Source organism: Ictalurus furcatus, chromosome 27, assembly GCF_023375685.1.
Source record: "Ictalurus furcatus strain D&B chromosome 27, Billie_1.0, whole genome shotgun sequence".
NCBI lineage: Eukaryota > Metazoa > Chordata > Actinopteri > Siluriformes > Ictaluridae > Ictalurus > Ictalurus furcatus.
The window spans coordinates 6,061,555-6,078,970 of NC_071281.1; the positions used below are offsets into that span (position 1 = coordinate 6,061,555).

Here is a 17,416-nt window from a genome sequence, read left to right on the forward strand (position 1 = left end):
AAAAGATTCACTCAAGGATCCATTCACTCTAAACTCCTCCTTTCGGAGAGCCTACTCTGCTCTAATTGGTCGTTAATGATTGATTAATAATCGATAATGTTGTTGGTTTTACCATATCAATTTGAGCCCGAGTCCCATAGCAATACATCAGAAGATCAACCCGGACCACTATGGCAAGCCTGATGAGAACAGGATGTTTCTCAGTGGTGAGTTTGTATGTAGTTTGACAATAATGTGAGTTAGCCAGTTAGCAGAGGCCTACAGCTGTGCACTGGCTGTACACGTATACAACACAAAACTACGCATTTGGAACACTCGGTAGAAAATATATGCATAAATAATTAATCATACTTACATGTTGTGATCCAGAGGCACAATATAGTCCAAATAAAGTGGGTATGACCCCATCTTTAATGAATAATCATTTCGCAAATTCAGCTAGACTTCTGCTAGATTTGAGAAGCATTTGTCAATGAAATAACTTGAACACAAATCAAGGTCGGAGTTGAACTGCTGTGGTATCATTTTAAAATGAATTCTAACCACTGACGCTTTACATCCTCATCCTTTGGGTGTCCATGCAAAGTGGTTTTGCTTTTACAGTGCATAAAACAACGTCTTCTAGACATGAACCTAACTCTTTCGGGCCACAACTACAACTGTCGTGTTTGAGGGCGGGTCAAAGTACACGTTGTCCGCAAGCAGCCAATGAAGACCAGAGGCAGGGTTTTTGTTTGTACAGGAAGTAAGTCTGGAATTACTGATGACCCGTTTCAGGCTGTTCAGAATCGGTTCTTTCTTTTGGGAGTCAATCACTCCATTTGTCGTGCACTTTGATTTGTGAAATTTTGCAGACATTTTACATTCATAAACAGCTATATGAAAGGTAATATCTGAAAAATTCATAATAGGGGCACTTTAACTTTTGTTAACTAAGATCTAAGTACTAGAAAACCAATATTTCACAGGCATAAATTTGTTTTGTTTTTCAATTCCAGAAATTTGTGGTTAAATGAAATACAAATAAGTATAGCATTTTGATGGTTTTTAAATTGCACAGGCAGGCTATGTTCTTCAGGGGCAGGAGAAGTGTTTCAATAGATATTTGCAGCACCCTTCTCCTTTCGGCAATACAGTAAATATTGCCCTGAACTCTTCTTGCATGATAATATTTGAGAAACTGATACATTTGGTTATAGACAGCAATACATTTCATACTTTGTGAAATCACATGTAAATCACTAATTGAATACAAGAGTACAAACAACTACAGTACATATAAAATGCAGGAAGTAAAATTTACTTGTAGGAGTATATATTAAGCAAGTTATATATTATATATATATATATATATATATATATATATATATATATATACACACACACACACACACACACACCCTCACCTAGTTAAAAATGCCATAGATTTGTCTCATACAGACATGCCCTTTTATATATGGACTGTTCTTTATCATAACAAGTTGAGATCTAATCTTGGAAAAGCATTTCTCACCACATTTCATCAATATTCCTCAGTGTTACATTGTCTTTATCAAACACAAGTGGCATATCAGTATTTGTCCTTAGCATGAACAGACACACTGTTGACACTTTTAGTAATATTATTGTTCTAATACTAGACTTTAATGTGCATGTTTTGGATTATCTTTCTGCACCAATGAACATTATATGACCTTTTTTTTTGGTCCTTTCATTCAATTAATGCACATCATATGATTTGGTGATGGACTTGGCAGTGCATATAAGCAGAGCAACATTATATACAAATGTATTTATCAGCAGCAGATGAGATCCTCTGATCTGATGTTCATACAACCAAGTGTACAGTCTGTAGAATCAGCCTTTCATTTTTGTCAATTTTTTTTTTTTTTTTTTTTTTTACAGTTCTGAATGAAACTGCACAATGCACTATGCATCAAAGCCTCATACACGATACTACATGATACAGTCCAGGTTCCAGTGCATCAGAGACTTTGGGCTAGAATACTGGGGACAACCCAATTATCCATTGGAATCCATTGGAGTAGATCCAGTTCACCTGGTTCCAATGTTTTTGTACTGGCACATGAGAAGGTTCTTGAAGGTCTTTTTAAAGGTGGCATTGCACAGAGCATAGCAGGCTGGGTTTATGGTGCTGTTGACATAGCAAAGCCAGTAGCCAATGGCCCAGACTGTGTCCGGCACACACGACTGACAGAACGTGCTGATAAGGACCATCACATTATATGGCGTCCATGTAATGATGAAGGCCAGAAGGATGGCGAAGATTGTCTTTGTCACTTTCTTCTCACGGGCCGCCATCTGTCTTTTCCTTTTCACCTGGCTGCGGGCAATGCTGGCGAACTTGCGTACCACTGTGCGTGGCCGGTTGATTGGGATAGAGCGGCCCTCTGTACCACTTTCTGGGGGAATTATCTCGATAGCTGTGATGCACTCATCTCCTGCCTGCTTGGTGACAATCTTGATCTTGGACCATTTAGAGGCTGGGTTGATTTTGGGAATAGGGGCAAGACCAGATGTCAGACCTTTCTGTGAGGTGCTTTCATTGTTGGCTCTTTCCTTGGGTTCTTTGGGTGCAATGCTGGCTGTGCTGGAATCATTTGAGCTCTCCTTCTCCTCATGCTGAATGTTGCCATCAGCTTTATTGGGGACCATGGTCTCATCTAGCTGTCCATTTTTCATGGTTTCAGCTGTGCTGCATGTATCCAGGCTGGGCTTGGGAGGAGACTGATTATTGTTGTTCTGCCTTAGTATGTGACTCTTCAGCAGTCCAGCAGACCTCAAGCCTTTCTTCTCCTTCTTAGCTTCCGGCTTTTGCTTTGACACACGGCTGCGGCTAGCTAAGGAGATGTGAATGTACAGCACTGTCATTATGACCACTGGAAGATAGAATGCAGCAATTGCTGTGCCAAATGTGACCACAGGGTTAGAGAGAAACTGGATATAGCATGCTCCCGGTTCCACAGTACGTTCCCCTACAATAAACTGCCAGAAGAGAATAGCAGGAGCCCACAGGATGAAGGAGAGGATCCAGGCCGAGGCAATCATCAGACCAGCCATCTTGGTTGTGCGACGTGTTGGGTACGTTAGTGGTTTGGTTACACAAAAATAGCGATCAAAGCTGATGATCAGCAGATTCATGACAGAGGCATTGCTGACAACATAGTCAAGAGCCAACCAAAGGTCACACACCACAGGGCCAAGTGGCCAGTAGCCCTTCAAGATATATACAGTGTAGAGATTCATTGAGAACACACCAATGATGAGGTCTGCACATGCCAAGCTGAACAAGAAATAATTGTTGACAGTCTGGAGGTGTCGGTTGACTTTAATTGACAGCATTACCAGGATGTTACCCACCACGGTGACAAAGCTGATTGATCCAGTAACCAATGCAATGAAGACCATCTCCACTGTCTTGTATGGGCTCCCAGTGACCTCAGCAGCTGTACACGAGCCATTTGTGCTGCTTTTGTCACAGCTGAGATTATCATTACTTGACAAGTTACTAAGAGAACCTAAAACACAGACACACACACACATGGAGAGAGAGAGAGAGAGAGAGAGAGAGAGAGAGAGAGAGAGAGAGAGAGAGAGAGAAAGTGAAGCACAAAAAGATTGGATTATAAAAAAAACCAGAGGTACAGTTTAGCATCTCAGCTTTCTAATCCAGAGTACAGGATAACAGTTAAAATTTTAATGTAACAGTCATTTACTTCAAGATAATCTGAATATGAAATTATCAGAACTCAGACTAGAGTGTGGGTGCTAGCAAGAGAGGACAAGTGTAAAAATGAGGAGTATCTGGCACATAACAGATTAATAGTGTTCTCCATAGTAATATTTTTGTCTAGTCTGGATAGATGCCATTCCTTAAGAAATTATCTAATTACAACAAATACTCCCATTGATATTAATTTACCCCACGAGTCTGTTTGAATTCAAATCCTATGGCAATATTTGTATTAAAGATACTAGGACTATTTTGTGAGTGTTTTAAGGCTTTGTACCCTCCCAAATATTTCTCCCTCTAGTGGTTACATTTATGTTACCTTGTTTCAGGGGTTTGGTACTTCAGGTTAATTTAATAATAATAATAATAATAATAATAATAATAATAATAATTGTACTACTACTGCTACTATTACAATATAATAATAATAATAATAATAATAATAATAATAATAATAAACAATAATAAATATAACAACATGCCAGAGGTGTCAGAGCGAAATACACCATGGTAAGAATGAGTAAACAGGGAGTAAACAGGTAGTAGACAGAGCTTCAACCACAGAGACTGGTCAAGTGGAATAAAGCTACATTCTAAACCAAGAATAACACTTATAAACCTACATAAATATTCATTTCATCTCCTAATTTCTCCACCCATTACAATGAAGCAGAATTATCTTTCCCTCAGTAGGGGTTGATATTCTATAACCTATTCCTTTTGAAACCTCTCTGACTCCCACATCCCTCTTTTCCCTCTTTTATGTTGCTGTACTTTCAGATCACTGGGTCTTTGGTTTTTAAGTGATCTAGCCATTAATTTAAGGGCTTCACAAATGTAACTCTGGCACATTATATACAGCCAAAAGAACAAGACACTGTTCGCCCTTTAGCAGCTATGAATCAGCAATTGCTGTGCAATTCTGATTGTACTGACAGGTGCTAAACCTCATTAAATAAAAATCAGAAATATAATTTCAAATTGCAAGGGACCTTTTAGTTAGTTATAAGTCGACATGATTAATTGATGAAAAGTACTCTCTTCATCAATCAATCAGTCCTACTTTGATGCAGTTTCTATTCTCATAGAATCAGTCTAGCTTCACTTAATTCATTTTTTTCTCTCCAGGCATTTTGATAACCTTTATACTATATCATTATTTTATTACTCAATTACAGTCAAGTGTCTGGGGTTTATATAAAATAAAATGTGTTTCTTTAATATTTTAAATATATAATGGAATAAAATGGGCAATAGTAGAGTATTTATGATCAGTTATAACTTCCATTACCACTACAAAACCTAATATTCCAGTCACTAGGCTTTTTAAATCAACCTCTGCCTCTGACTTACTCATCTACCTTATCAATGTAGCAGTGTAGTGTAGCAGGGGTTGGATAATGAAAAGTAACGGTGGGTGTACTTCTTGGAACTATAGTGACATTTCTGTGCTGTAGTTGAATGTGAGCTTTGAAGACACTCAGAATAGATCTTGGGTAAGTAACCATTTCAATGATACAATGACTCTTCATAAAGTCAGGCATATTTGTTGAATGCATGGCTTCAACAAAAACTACAGCTACAATGTGAGAGACTACAGTTTAAGTATTTTGTTATTTTTTCTTGTGAAAATTATAATGGACAGATCTGTATGTAACCATGGATCTACTAGTGAGTGAAGGACTGCCAGGGTGGGAAGATGGCATCACTTGACCTGCATCCAGGTATGCTTGTTCAATCACTTCCTTTGCCCAGCAGGCTAACCTGTCTTTAGGGAATAGAAGCCCTTTATGGTTCTCCCCACGGCACAGAAAAATCTGGTCAGTAACCCACTAGCAGGAAGTCACTTCCACATAGAGCTTGAGAACCCGCACTGTACACAAGGCTGACGTGAACACATTCTCATATAGGTTTATTAATATGCAGCAGTGGCAATATCTTTGCAGTGATATATTTTAACTCCTGTCCCCAGCAAAGACATTGAATGTAATTCTTGTAATTTGCTGACTTGTCTGGCCGTAATGATAAAGGCACTTTTAAATCTGCATCTTCTTTTGTTTCAACTGGCAAGTTGCACAAACTGCTCAACACCAAGTCTAGATTCCCCTTCTGAACCATTGTGTTATATGGAGGCACTCCCAGTGAAAAATCTTTAATTAGTCCCTGGTGTTCAGATGATGCTGTCTATGCCTTTATGGTAAATCTGACGAAGACTTATAGCTGACTTTCCACTTGCTTGAATGCAACTGACACGTGGATGAAATATGCACACGACGTGTGAGAATGTCTGACCCTCAGATTTTATCATCAGATTTTCACATATGTCCTAAAAGTAGACAAAGAGATCCCATTTAAACAAATGAGACAAAAATATTATACACTGTCATTTATTTATTGAGGAAAAGGATCCAATATTGCATATCTATGAGTGGCAAAAAGTATGTTAACCTCTAGGGTTAGCATTTAATTTAAAGGTGAAATTAGAGTCAGGTGTTTTCAATCAATGGAATGACAATTAGGGGTGAGTGAGCACCGTATTTTATTTAAAGAACAGGGATCTATCAAAGTCTGATCTTCACAAAACATTTGTGGAACTGAATCATGGCAACAAAACAAAACAAGGTTTTAACAAAGGAGCTTTCTGAGGAGCTCAGAAAAAGAGTTTTTTAATGCACATCAGGCTGGAAAAGATTAGATCATCTCTAAAGAGTTTGGACTCCACCAATTCACAGTCAGACAGATTGTGTACAAATAGAGAAATTCAAGACCCTACCCATGAGTGGGGAGCAACAAAGATCACTCTAAGAACAAGACTTGTAATAGTCTATGATGTCACAAAGGAACCCAGTATAGCTTCTAAGAAACTAAAGGCCTCTCTCACATTGGGTAATGTTAATGTTCATGAGTCCACCATTAGGAGAACACTGAACACCAATGGTGTACATGGCAATAAATAATTATCCTCAATAAATAAATGATCAAGTATAATATTTTGGTCTCATTTTATAAATTGTGTTCTCTTTATCTACTTTGTGTATGCACTTTGTGACGTGAAAATCTGATGATGTTTAAGGCCATATTTATGCAGAACTATAGAACATTTTAAAGGGTTCACTTTCAAACACCACTGTATTTGGTAACATCAGTGTTATGGGTCATTTTAAATCTTCACCTGACACATTGGATCAACTATGTTACTCTACTTTATGGCTTTATATTTATTTGAATGTGTGTCAATTATTTTTTATTATATCTGATCATTTGCAAATGAAATCACCATGTTTCTATGCTGCATGTTGCTAGTCTGTAATATTATACCTCAGCAGTAAGATTAACGTTTAATGTTTAACAGATGACCTCAGTCTTTTCTCTCCTCCTATTCTGATTTTATCAGCACACTTGTCATTATCTCCTGACAGGAGGAAATGTGCCCCAGTAGCAGGGCAAGGCTGTATGCATCCAATTAAGAGCAAATGTCCATATTTCACTGTCTAATTTATGAAAGATGCACAATCCAACCGCTAGGGGAAACGTCTGGATACAAAAACAAAACAAAGTTTACATTCATATGCATAGTGGCATAACTAGGAATTGATTTTAAGGGGGAATAAGAAAATTTACTAAATAAGATAAACAAAATGCGAGATCTGTACAACATGCTCATGACTGGTTGATGGATAGCAGTAGGAGCAGTGATGGCACAAACTTGTTATTTATTTAATTAAGGTACAATCTAACATCAAATAATCTTTGCATCTTGGTATAAATTACCTTGATGACAATTATTAAAATAGCATTCTAGTAATGTGGAGCTACATTTTATCATATAAAAAAAGCCGATCTACTCTGCTTTTTCTCCTATTGCAGTTGACCTCTATTATTTCCAATATATATTTATATATATATGTAATGATCAAATTTGGACAATGATCCAAAGCATAAAGCAAAGGAAACGCTCAGAGAAAAAAATCAAGGTGTTAAAATGGCCCAGTAAGTGGTCTGACTTGAATCCAATTGAACAAGATTTAAAGACAATATCTTTAGAAGAATGGGCCAAAATCACACCTGAATAAAAAACCTGCGGCCCATTACGTTCTTCATACAGGAAGAGTCTTGAAGTTGTCATTACAAACAAAGGCTTCTTCACTAAGTATTAAATAAATTTCAGATAGCGTGTTCAATACATTTTTCCTGTGTCATTCCACTAAATTACACATAACTTAATTTATGGACTTTAATATTTGGATCTCTTTATATGTGTGGATTTCTTGAGTTAATACCAAAGTCTGGTGAAAATTTTATGTGAATAGCCTCATTGGAAATATATTTACTGAAAAAAATGCTGACGCATTCAATACTTATTTCCTCCAATATATATATATATATATATATATATATATATATATATATATATATATATATATATATATATATCCATCCATCCATCTTCTACCACTTACTCCTTTTCAGGGTCACGGGGAGCCTGGAGCCTATCCCAGGGAGCATCGGGCACAAGGCGGGGTACACCCTGGACAGGGTGCCAGTCCATCGCAGGGCACAATCACATACACACTCACATAATACGGACCTTGCTGACATTTCTAACTCTGGGCTTTTCTAGTGTTTTCTAGTGTTTCCCAGGGCATAGTGGTAGGGTACACATTCAATTTTATGAAAATTATAAAAAGCTTGATATTGATGAAATATAAAGGGAAAATAATGTAAAAATATTTTAAAAATTGCTTATTTTATTGCTGTGTTTTAGTTTTCTCTTTACAGAATTATTTTAAAAGTACTATATATGTCTTTACAGATTATAATAATGAGTCTTTATTGATCACATATACATTATAGCACAGTAAAATTCTTTTCTTTGCATACCACAGCATGTCAGGAATCAGGGTCAGCCATGATACAGTACTCCTGGAGCAGAGAGGGTTAAGGGCCTTGCTCAAGGGCATGGCAGCTTGGGAGTGCTGGGGCTTGAACCCCCAACCGAACTGCCAAGCCACCACTGCCGCGGTCAGTTTGGATTAATTGTACTTTAGGGGAATGCAAAAGGGTAATTGAGTACTTATACTGTTTTTATTATACCTGTAGACTCTGTGCAAGGGCTGTTGTAAGAACAAGTACTATACTCTCTATCGCTTTAAACAGACTGAAGCATGATGCTGTATTGATTTTCTTTGATTGTTCAACTAATGAGCTGAGCATTTCCAAACTTGTCTCTTACACTTATTGAAGATTATTTAATTATTTGATTATTTAAAAGAATTTATATAACTTGAATATGATATCCCCCCTGTAGTTCAGACTAGTAGAACTAGAGTGCTTTGAAAAAGTGTTTGCTCCATCCTTATTTCTTCTGTTTTGTGTATATCTCAAACTAAATAGTACATAAACTAAATAAAACAAAGGCAACCTGAGTAAACACATAATACATTTTTTGTTGTTTTTTTTTTATTGAAGCAAAAAAAGTTATCCAACACCTATCACCAGTGTGAAAAACTAATTGCCCCCTTAAACTTAAAATCTTGTTGTGCCACCTTTAGCAGCAATAACTGCAGCCAAATGCTTCCGATAACTGGAGACCAGTTGCGCTATAGTGTCAACTTACAGGTGTGTTTTGGCAAAATTCAGACAAGTCTTAATGATCTTCTGGGTTAGCAGTGGTTTTTGCCTCACCACACTTCCATGGAAGCCATTACTGATGCAAGAGAGGCTCCGTAGGTCCTTTGATGTTGTCCTTGGGTCTTTTGTGACTTGCTGGATGAGTAGTTGTTGTGCTCTTGGAGGAATTTTGGAAGGTCGGTCACTTCTGGAAAGGTTGACTACTGTTCCAAATTTTTTCACTGTGGTTCTTTGGAGTCCCCGAGCCTTTGAAATAGCTTTGTAACCCTTCCCAGACTGATGTATTTAAATCACCTTCTTCCTCATCATTTATGGAATTTCTTTCCATTTTGGCACAGAGTGCTACTGGCTAAGACATTTTAACCATCTTCATGCTGTTGAAAAAGTTATATTTAAGTGTTGATTTGATTGAACAGGGTTTGCAGTAATCAGGCCTGATTGTGTCTAGTCCAGCTGAACCACATTACGAATGCAGTTTCACAGATTTGGGGAATTAGTAACACAGGCCAAGTTGGTATTGGATAACTTTTTTGCTTCAATAAATAACATTATCATTTAAGAACTGTATTTTGTATTTACTCAGGCTGTCTTTGTTTTATCTTAGATTTTGTTTTAATTTCTGAAACAATTTAGTGTGAGATATACACAAAAACAGAAGATATCAGCAGCACTTATGCCTTTGTATAAACTAAAAGCACATTGTACGTCTACACGTGTACAAATTTCCCTGTGTATTGCCTAGTGAAGTATGCATTCATTAGCATATGACACACTTTTCTGTTGCATAACAATGCTATTTTCTCCTCAGTGAATCTAAGGCTGCAGGTGTGTAATGGCAAGTTGTGTTGGTCTTTAGATATGGTGTGGGTGAGGGCTTTGAGTTTGAGCTCAACTATTTATGAACACTTCCTCAGTTGTATGAAAGGTCACAACCCTGTTTCGCTCTTAGATGAACAGTACTGTACATTTACATGTCTTTAAGGTACAATTCTTAATAAAATATTAAGGATTGTGGAAATAAGGAATAAAATGTTGGCACATGATCTATAACATGATATCCCTGAACCCTGACAAACCTGTAATAGTAATTCACAGCCCGTGCTGTGTCAGGAGTGTCAGTCTGGAATTGGTGGGTAATTTCATGTCATACGCACATAACATACACCAACTCGGTTATGTTAAATGTTATCATGCCCCAACTTCAGGCATACAAATCCAGTGACACACTGAAGTTGACACACAATCAAGGTAAAGAGAGAGAGAGAGAGAGAGAGAGAGAGAGAGAGAGAAAAAGCATGTGAGAGAGTTAACAAATTGGAGTCAAAGTGAGTCAATATGATACTGTAAAAGGAAAATTTGTTTAGGAGTGATAGCTTTTTTCTTACTAAATAGGTAAGTCATTTATTTGTTTTCTAATTTGATAGGAATGATAGATGATATTTCTTCACTGTGAAATTGGTATCATTACCCAGTGGAGAAGTTGTTTAGCTGGAGAAGTCAAATTAGTTTGCTGGTGATATACATAATCTCTGGCAAGAATGAATCAGTTTGCCTTAGTGTTATATATTTATTGCTCTGTGTTTTAGCTAGCATGCTACCACTATCCAGTTCAGATCTAACATTTTTAACAACCTGCATGCTATTAAAAAGAGTTTATATTTAAGAGTGAATATTCACATCTCTGACTAGCTTCCATGGCTACAGTAAAAAGAATTTGAATATTCATGTCACTGACTAGCTTCCATGGCTACAGTACCATAGAACATAATGGGACATTCAGTAGTAATGTATTACAAAACCAGTAGTAATGTATTATAATCCCATGCCTTTATACAATGAAATCACCATGGATACAAACCCTGAAGGCTATACAAATCAGTCCCTGTTAGAATGAATTAATGACAAGTAAATGAATGTCTGGGTTGTAATGTCTATTATGTGCTTACTGTTCAATGGCTTCTAATTCCTCCCTCTTATTATTGAGGAAACTTAAGATAAAAAGAAATTGGAGAATTGGTGGGTTGATAAATGACAGAGGCATGTAGAATTAGCGTTGGTGGAGTTCTGTGATTAAAAGAAGGCTTATGGCTTTGTGGCCAGGATTGCAAGAATGATTATGGACAGCTTACTTAAAAAGAAATTTGTCATCTTTAATCATATTAAGTCAAGCAGACCAACAGTGAGGAAGCCAACAGTCAAATACCCAAATAAGTTTATTTTCTGTTGAATGCAAGTCATACTTAGCTCATAAATCTTCAGTATTCAAAAAAGATATTTACACAAGAGTTGACTAACTCTTCAGGGTAAATTTTTTTTTAGAAGTATGTATAGGGGTGGCTGTGTCTCAGGTGGGAGAACGGGTTGTCCACTAATCGTAGGGTTGGCAGTTCGATTCCTGGCCCACATGAATCCATGTGCCGAAGAGTCCTTGGGCAAGCCACTTGGCAGATGTGGTTAAGGGCCTTGCTCAAGGGCCCAACAATGGCAACTTGGCAGTGCTGGGGCTGGAACCTCCAACTTATTAAGCAGTGCCTGATTATCAAGAATTTTATAAGCTACACACTAGACCTGATTTGTAGAATGGACAGTGTGGTACTTGCAGTGAACTTTTTTTTTAAACTGGACTGACTGTTTTCTGATAATAATGGTTACACTGTGCTCATTTAAATAATGACTCTTTATTGGTCACATATACAGTAGAGCACAGTGAAATTGTTTTCTTCGCATACCCCAGCCTGTCAGGAAGCTGGGGTCAGAGCGCAGGGTCAGCCATGATACTGCGCCCCTGGAGCAGAGAGGGTTAAGGGCCTTACTCAATGGCCCAACAGTGGCAGCTTGGTAGTGCTGGGGCTTGAACCCCCGACCTTCCGATCAGTAACCCAGAGCCTTAACTGCTAAACCACCACTGCCCCAAAAACTACAACACACATATTCTGGGATTACTGGTGTTTTATGAGTGTCCCTAGATGCAAAACAATAGCTCAGCAACTACTGTTGGTGATATAATCTAAACCTTTTCTCCTGAGAGTGACAATATGGTACCAGAGAGTCTTGTAGTGCTGCTAGACTCACTCTGTTATATAAGCTGTCAACAAAGAGCACTGGGATGTAGCAAGCAGCAACTAGATATAAATACCAAACTTGTGTGTGTGTGTGTGTGTGTGCGTGTGCATGTGTATGTACTGTTCTGTGAACTAGATGAAACAGGTAGCAAAAATTAATGAATGACTGAATAGTAATAATAATAATAAAGAACAACAATGAAGTTTGGAACAGTGTTGATGCTTGGTTTACTGGTTTCCTCCCACAGTTCAAGAAACATGCCAGGAGGTGGAGTGTCTATGCTAAATTGCTCCTCGGTGTCAATGAGTGTGCAAATGTGTGTGTGTGAATGATGCTCTGAGATGGACTGGCATTCCATCCAGGTGTATCCCACTTTATGCCCTGTGTTGCTAGGATAGGCCCCAGATCCACCATGACCCTTACCAGGATAAAGCAGTTATTAAAGTGAGGGAATGAATACAAACACATACTCACAAAAACCATACTTTGAGCTTTTCAGGTTTTCAAGGTATTCAAACAAGAATCAAGTAAATCTTCTTTCTTTAACTTGAAACGATAGACATTGTTTCAAAACATTGTTAATTCCATCTGTTCTCATCTGAATATTACTAATTTTCATTACATGTCAAGTCTGTATGTCATTCATGCATAACGTTCCTCAGATACCTTATAAGAAGAGCTCAGGTGTTTCATTTATAAAGGGTAAAATGTGTGCAAGGATTACTACAGTCTCTTGTGACACATTGTATCTGCAGCAACTTTAAAGTTTCCCCTCTCTGCTGGGACCCTCCTATTACTCTCCAGTTACCAGCTGGCAATGCTGAGCACACTCTTCTAGAACGGATCTTACCTAAGGCAGTGAGGCAGAATTAATTAGAAACACCAAGATGCACAGAGTGTGCACTCCATGTTGCCTTTGTTCAAAGCATTTCCTAAAGAAAAAGGATGTTGCCTGCTTCTCATGATTAAGCAATATTGCAAAGTTCAGGCAAACCTGAAACAGATGTGTGTGTGTGTGTGTGTGTGTGTGTGTGTGTGTGTGTGTGTGTGTGTGTGTGTGTGTGAGAGAGAGAGAGAGAGAGAGTGTAGCTCTGTACTGTACATGTCATAAGATCTTCACTAGTTTCAATGTTTTCTGTTGATCTCATGTACTCATTACTCTCTTCCTTTCACAGCTCTTTCTCTCCCTCTCTCTAAAACAAGTATTAAACACAGCCTTCTCTTAGTAGCCTTCTCTCAGTAGTGAACCAAACGGGTACAAAATTGATCTGGTAGGCACTCAGAGTGATTAAGTTAACTTATCCTACACTGTTCTGGAAGTGTTCGGTTTGACATCACCACTGCTTGGTATTTGTGCATGTGGTCTGAAAATATGCCTTTCACTACCAGGCTAATTCAGGGCTTTAACTTAAATAAATAAAATAATATTAATAATAATTTAATAATCAACAATTGAGACTTAAACTTTTGTTGCCAGCCAGGAGTTAAACCATTCAGATTATGTGGTTTTGACTGAGATCTTTAGAATGGCTCTCTAGCTCAAAATCCTTTTAGATGTCATCTCTATGAGAATCAATTTTTTTTTCCAGGTATAGCCTATATTTTTTATTTAGTGTGTGTGTGTGTGTGTGTGTGTGTGTGTGTGTGTGTGTGTGTGTCCCACTGCCTTTAGTGTGTATATGTTTGTGTTTGTGTAAGCATCTATAGCTAATTGGCAAGGGAAGGCAGCAGCACGGCATATTTTACTTTGTAAACTAGGTTAAGAATTAGACATTGAAGGGATAGAGGTGCATAAAGAGCAAGAAAAAAGCTGATAAAACAATGACAGAGGAATCTCTCCAATCCACACAGACATGACTGAACTATACGTGATTGGAAAAGAAAGTTTCATCTGCGGTATAGAGATACAGACAAATATAAACTGCACAGTAATAAAATATATAAAATGGACAGTTTTCACAGTTGTGTGTGTGTATGTGTTTGTGTGTGTGTGTTTGTGCGCATATGTTCTTGCGTGCACATGTGTGTGTGTGAGTGAGTGTGACAGGGCAAGAGAGAGAGAGAGACAGAGAGAGAGAGAGAGAGAGAGAGAGAGAGAGATGCAGAATAGGGCAGAGCAAGATACTAGAGCTTTGCATGTCAATGAGAGCAAAAACCCTTTTTCTCTGCATGTCCTCCACTCTTATGACTCTCCCTGACAGCACTCATCCTAGTTTAAATCCCTAATTTGCAAACAGCCAACAAGAAAGTATGAAGAAAAAACTCCCTGCAATTCCACTTATAATTTTGCAGTTGTCCCCCACTTTTCATTCCTCTCCTCTAAACAGGGGAATGTTTGTTTCTGGTAAAGCCAATGCTTACAGAAGAAATTACTGTTGCAGTGGAAGATTTTCATTAAGCTGTTCCCCCAACCCTTTAGAAAAATTATTAAATGACTTCTGTGTAAGAAACAGGTAATCATATATGCAGATAAACAGATAAACATACCAAGTGTTGGAGGCTTGCTCTGAAAGGACTTGAACCTTTACATGTAGTGTAGAATAGGCATGGGCATGAATAACTGGAAATATTGAAGTTAGCCTATACTTTTTAGACCAGAAAAACTAAAAGACAAAATGATTACTGTCCAGTTCAAATCTTTAAAGAACAAAGCCATACAGCCATATGCAAAGACACCAATAAGACTAAATACTAATCATAAGTTGAGATTTTTCTTTTTGAGATTCAGGAATGTTTTATACATGGATATAACCTCCATATTATATACAACCTATTCTATGATATAGGTATGAAATACGGATCTTCATTTTAATAGTTAAGTGTCTACCCTGAAAATATCCCTCATTTATTGTAGTTGTAAAGCCCAACCAGTCAAAGTGATCTGAATTTCTTAAAATGTAACTTTATAATTTAATAGAGAAATTTAGATCAAGAGAGGACCATTAGAATATTATATATATATATATATATATATATATATATATATATATATATATATATATATATATATATATATATACACACACACATAATATATACATATATTACATAAATAGCCTCATCCCTGTTTTTCACTGGTCCAGGTGGAAGACCAGAGCCAAACTCAATCTTAATATAGTGACTTGTTTAGACGTTTCATAGAATGCTTATCTCCGAGTTTGTGAAGCAACAGTCAGTTTGAATCTTTACATCATTTTGTAATATAATATAATATAATATAATTTAATATAATGTTCTGGGTCCTGCGTTGTATTAAAAGTGTCTATATGATTCTATATGGTTTATATCGTTATATAAGTTTATTATTTGAAGGAAATGAACGCCGTTTCTAAAGTGCAGGAAACTCGACTCCTGGAATACTTAATGATAAACAATTACATTTAATTCTAATAATTAAGCTAAACTTTGCTAAAAGTGTAAACTACTAGAAACTTAAAATCAACAACGGTTTACTCGCACTCGCAGGGTTTCGTCTCTCTCTCTCTCTCTCTCTCTTTCTCTCTCTCTCTCTCTCACACACACACGCGCGCGCGTGTATATCTTTACCACACACTGATCAGTTCAGGGGTCGTTATATTCGAGCGCGTTCTCCAAGCTTTTTTACTCACCGGTAAAGTTCCAGGGCGCAGATCCGTCCGCTCCTGTGCTGTTAGTTACATTCATGTTGCATGATTATTAAAGATGCATATCAGGGCAAAAGGAAAAACATCAAAATCCAGTTGGTTCACACTGCGTAGTTTCTCCTTATCCCTGTTAAAAGTGCTCTCCTCATGTTCCAGCTACTCTGCTCTCCCCGTCACGCGCTTTGAGCACGCGAGGCCCCCACCACTCGTGAGTACAGCAGCCATTTCCGCCTGACTGCTAACGAAACTGAGCCTCTTTTCACTGGAGTTTTTGTGAGTCGCCAGATGTTGAACGAGATCTCGACGTCTTTTCAAGGAATTTAATGCGGATGAGAGTTAGTGATGTCATCCATTACCAACCAATCACCACGGAAGCCGTCGGTCCGCGCGACCCACAGTTTTCAGCACGCAGTGAAGAGTGCTAGTGTTAGAATGAAAGACCAACTGTACTTTTCCTCCCCGTACCACACATAAAACCCGAAGCGCACAGCCACCATCTCCGCCAGTCACCTAAAAAAATTACATATGCCTTTTTTATTATTATTTTAAAAAAAAATTTATTAACTTATCGGTTCATTGAGATATCGTAAAACTCATGGAATGTGGTGGCTCGAGCATTTTATATTTTGTCGTGTTACTACTTTTGAACCACCCAGCTATTTTGTACACAGCGGCTTAGGCTGGAACGCTTGTACGGAGCCCATTTCAGCACCATCACAAGTGGACAGCTCGGATCTCACAGCGCGCGCTTTAGAGCCATAGTAACAGTACTCCGCGTCAATTACTGTTCATGTCCGACTGGATAAAAATGAACACTGCATGGACTCACTCAACATTGTTGGATTGCTGGTGTCAACACTCATTTACGACCCATAGGCTAGTTCGCTGTGTGAGGGAGAGTTTATTATAAATTGGCCTGGAGAACTATTAATAAACCACAGCTGTGACAATGAGTCAAATAAAAACTTGTTGAATGCTCAGATGCCAATACAAACAGCTAGGACGATGTTGTTGTACACTTGCTGTTCATTCTGGTGCGAACTGTACCAACACAACTGTACCAGCACAACTGTACCCTGAGCACAGAGTGCCAAAGTATTATTTCCGTATCTAGCAAAGAAGCGAAGAAGCAGTCACACAGCAGCCAGAGATTTGATCAGATCCAACACAGATTGAAAAATGTGACATGGTGGGAGAGGGGTCATTGTAATGGGGTCACTGACTAACGTCATAAGTTACACTCAGTGTAGACTTTCAGCTTTAATTCAAGGAGTTTAACAAAAATATTGCAGTAACCGTTTAGGAATTACAGACATTTATTTTTTACAGAGTCCCTCCATTTTCT

At 37.8% G+C, this 17,416-nt stretch overlaps 1 protein-coding gene across 1 annotated transcript; it reads right to left on the reverse strand.

The window, feature by feature from the left end:
• Positions 1-1,907: 1,907 nt before the first annotated feature.
• On the reverse strand, positions 1,908-16,572 carry chrm4a (cholinergic receptor, muscarinic 4a). Its single transcript, XM_053617336.1, has 2 exons — positions 16,057-16,572; positions 1,908-3,539 (listed from the first exon to the last, which is right to left on the reverse strand). Exons 1-2 carry the CDS (start codon positions 16,109-16,111, stop codon positions 2,056-2,058), a joined length of 1,539 nt encoding a protein of 512 aa, XP_053473311.1. The 5' UTR covers positions 16,112-16,572; the 3' UTR covers positions 1,908-2,055.
• Positions 16,573-17,416: the final 844 nt, after the last annotated feature.

What these genes read in the sequence shown, in the direction of transcription:
- chrm4a (XM_053617336.1), bottom strand. Translation starts at nt 16,111, where the DNA reads ATGAATGTAACTAACAGCACAGGAGCGGACGGATCTGCGCCCTGGAAC. An exon ending in TGCGCCCTGGAACTTTACCG is followed by an intron (nt 3,540 to 16,056) that starts GTGAGTAAAAAA and finishes TCTGTGTTTTAG; the next exon opens with GTTCTCTTAGTAACTTGTCA.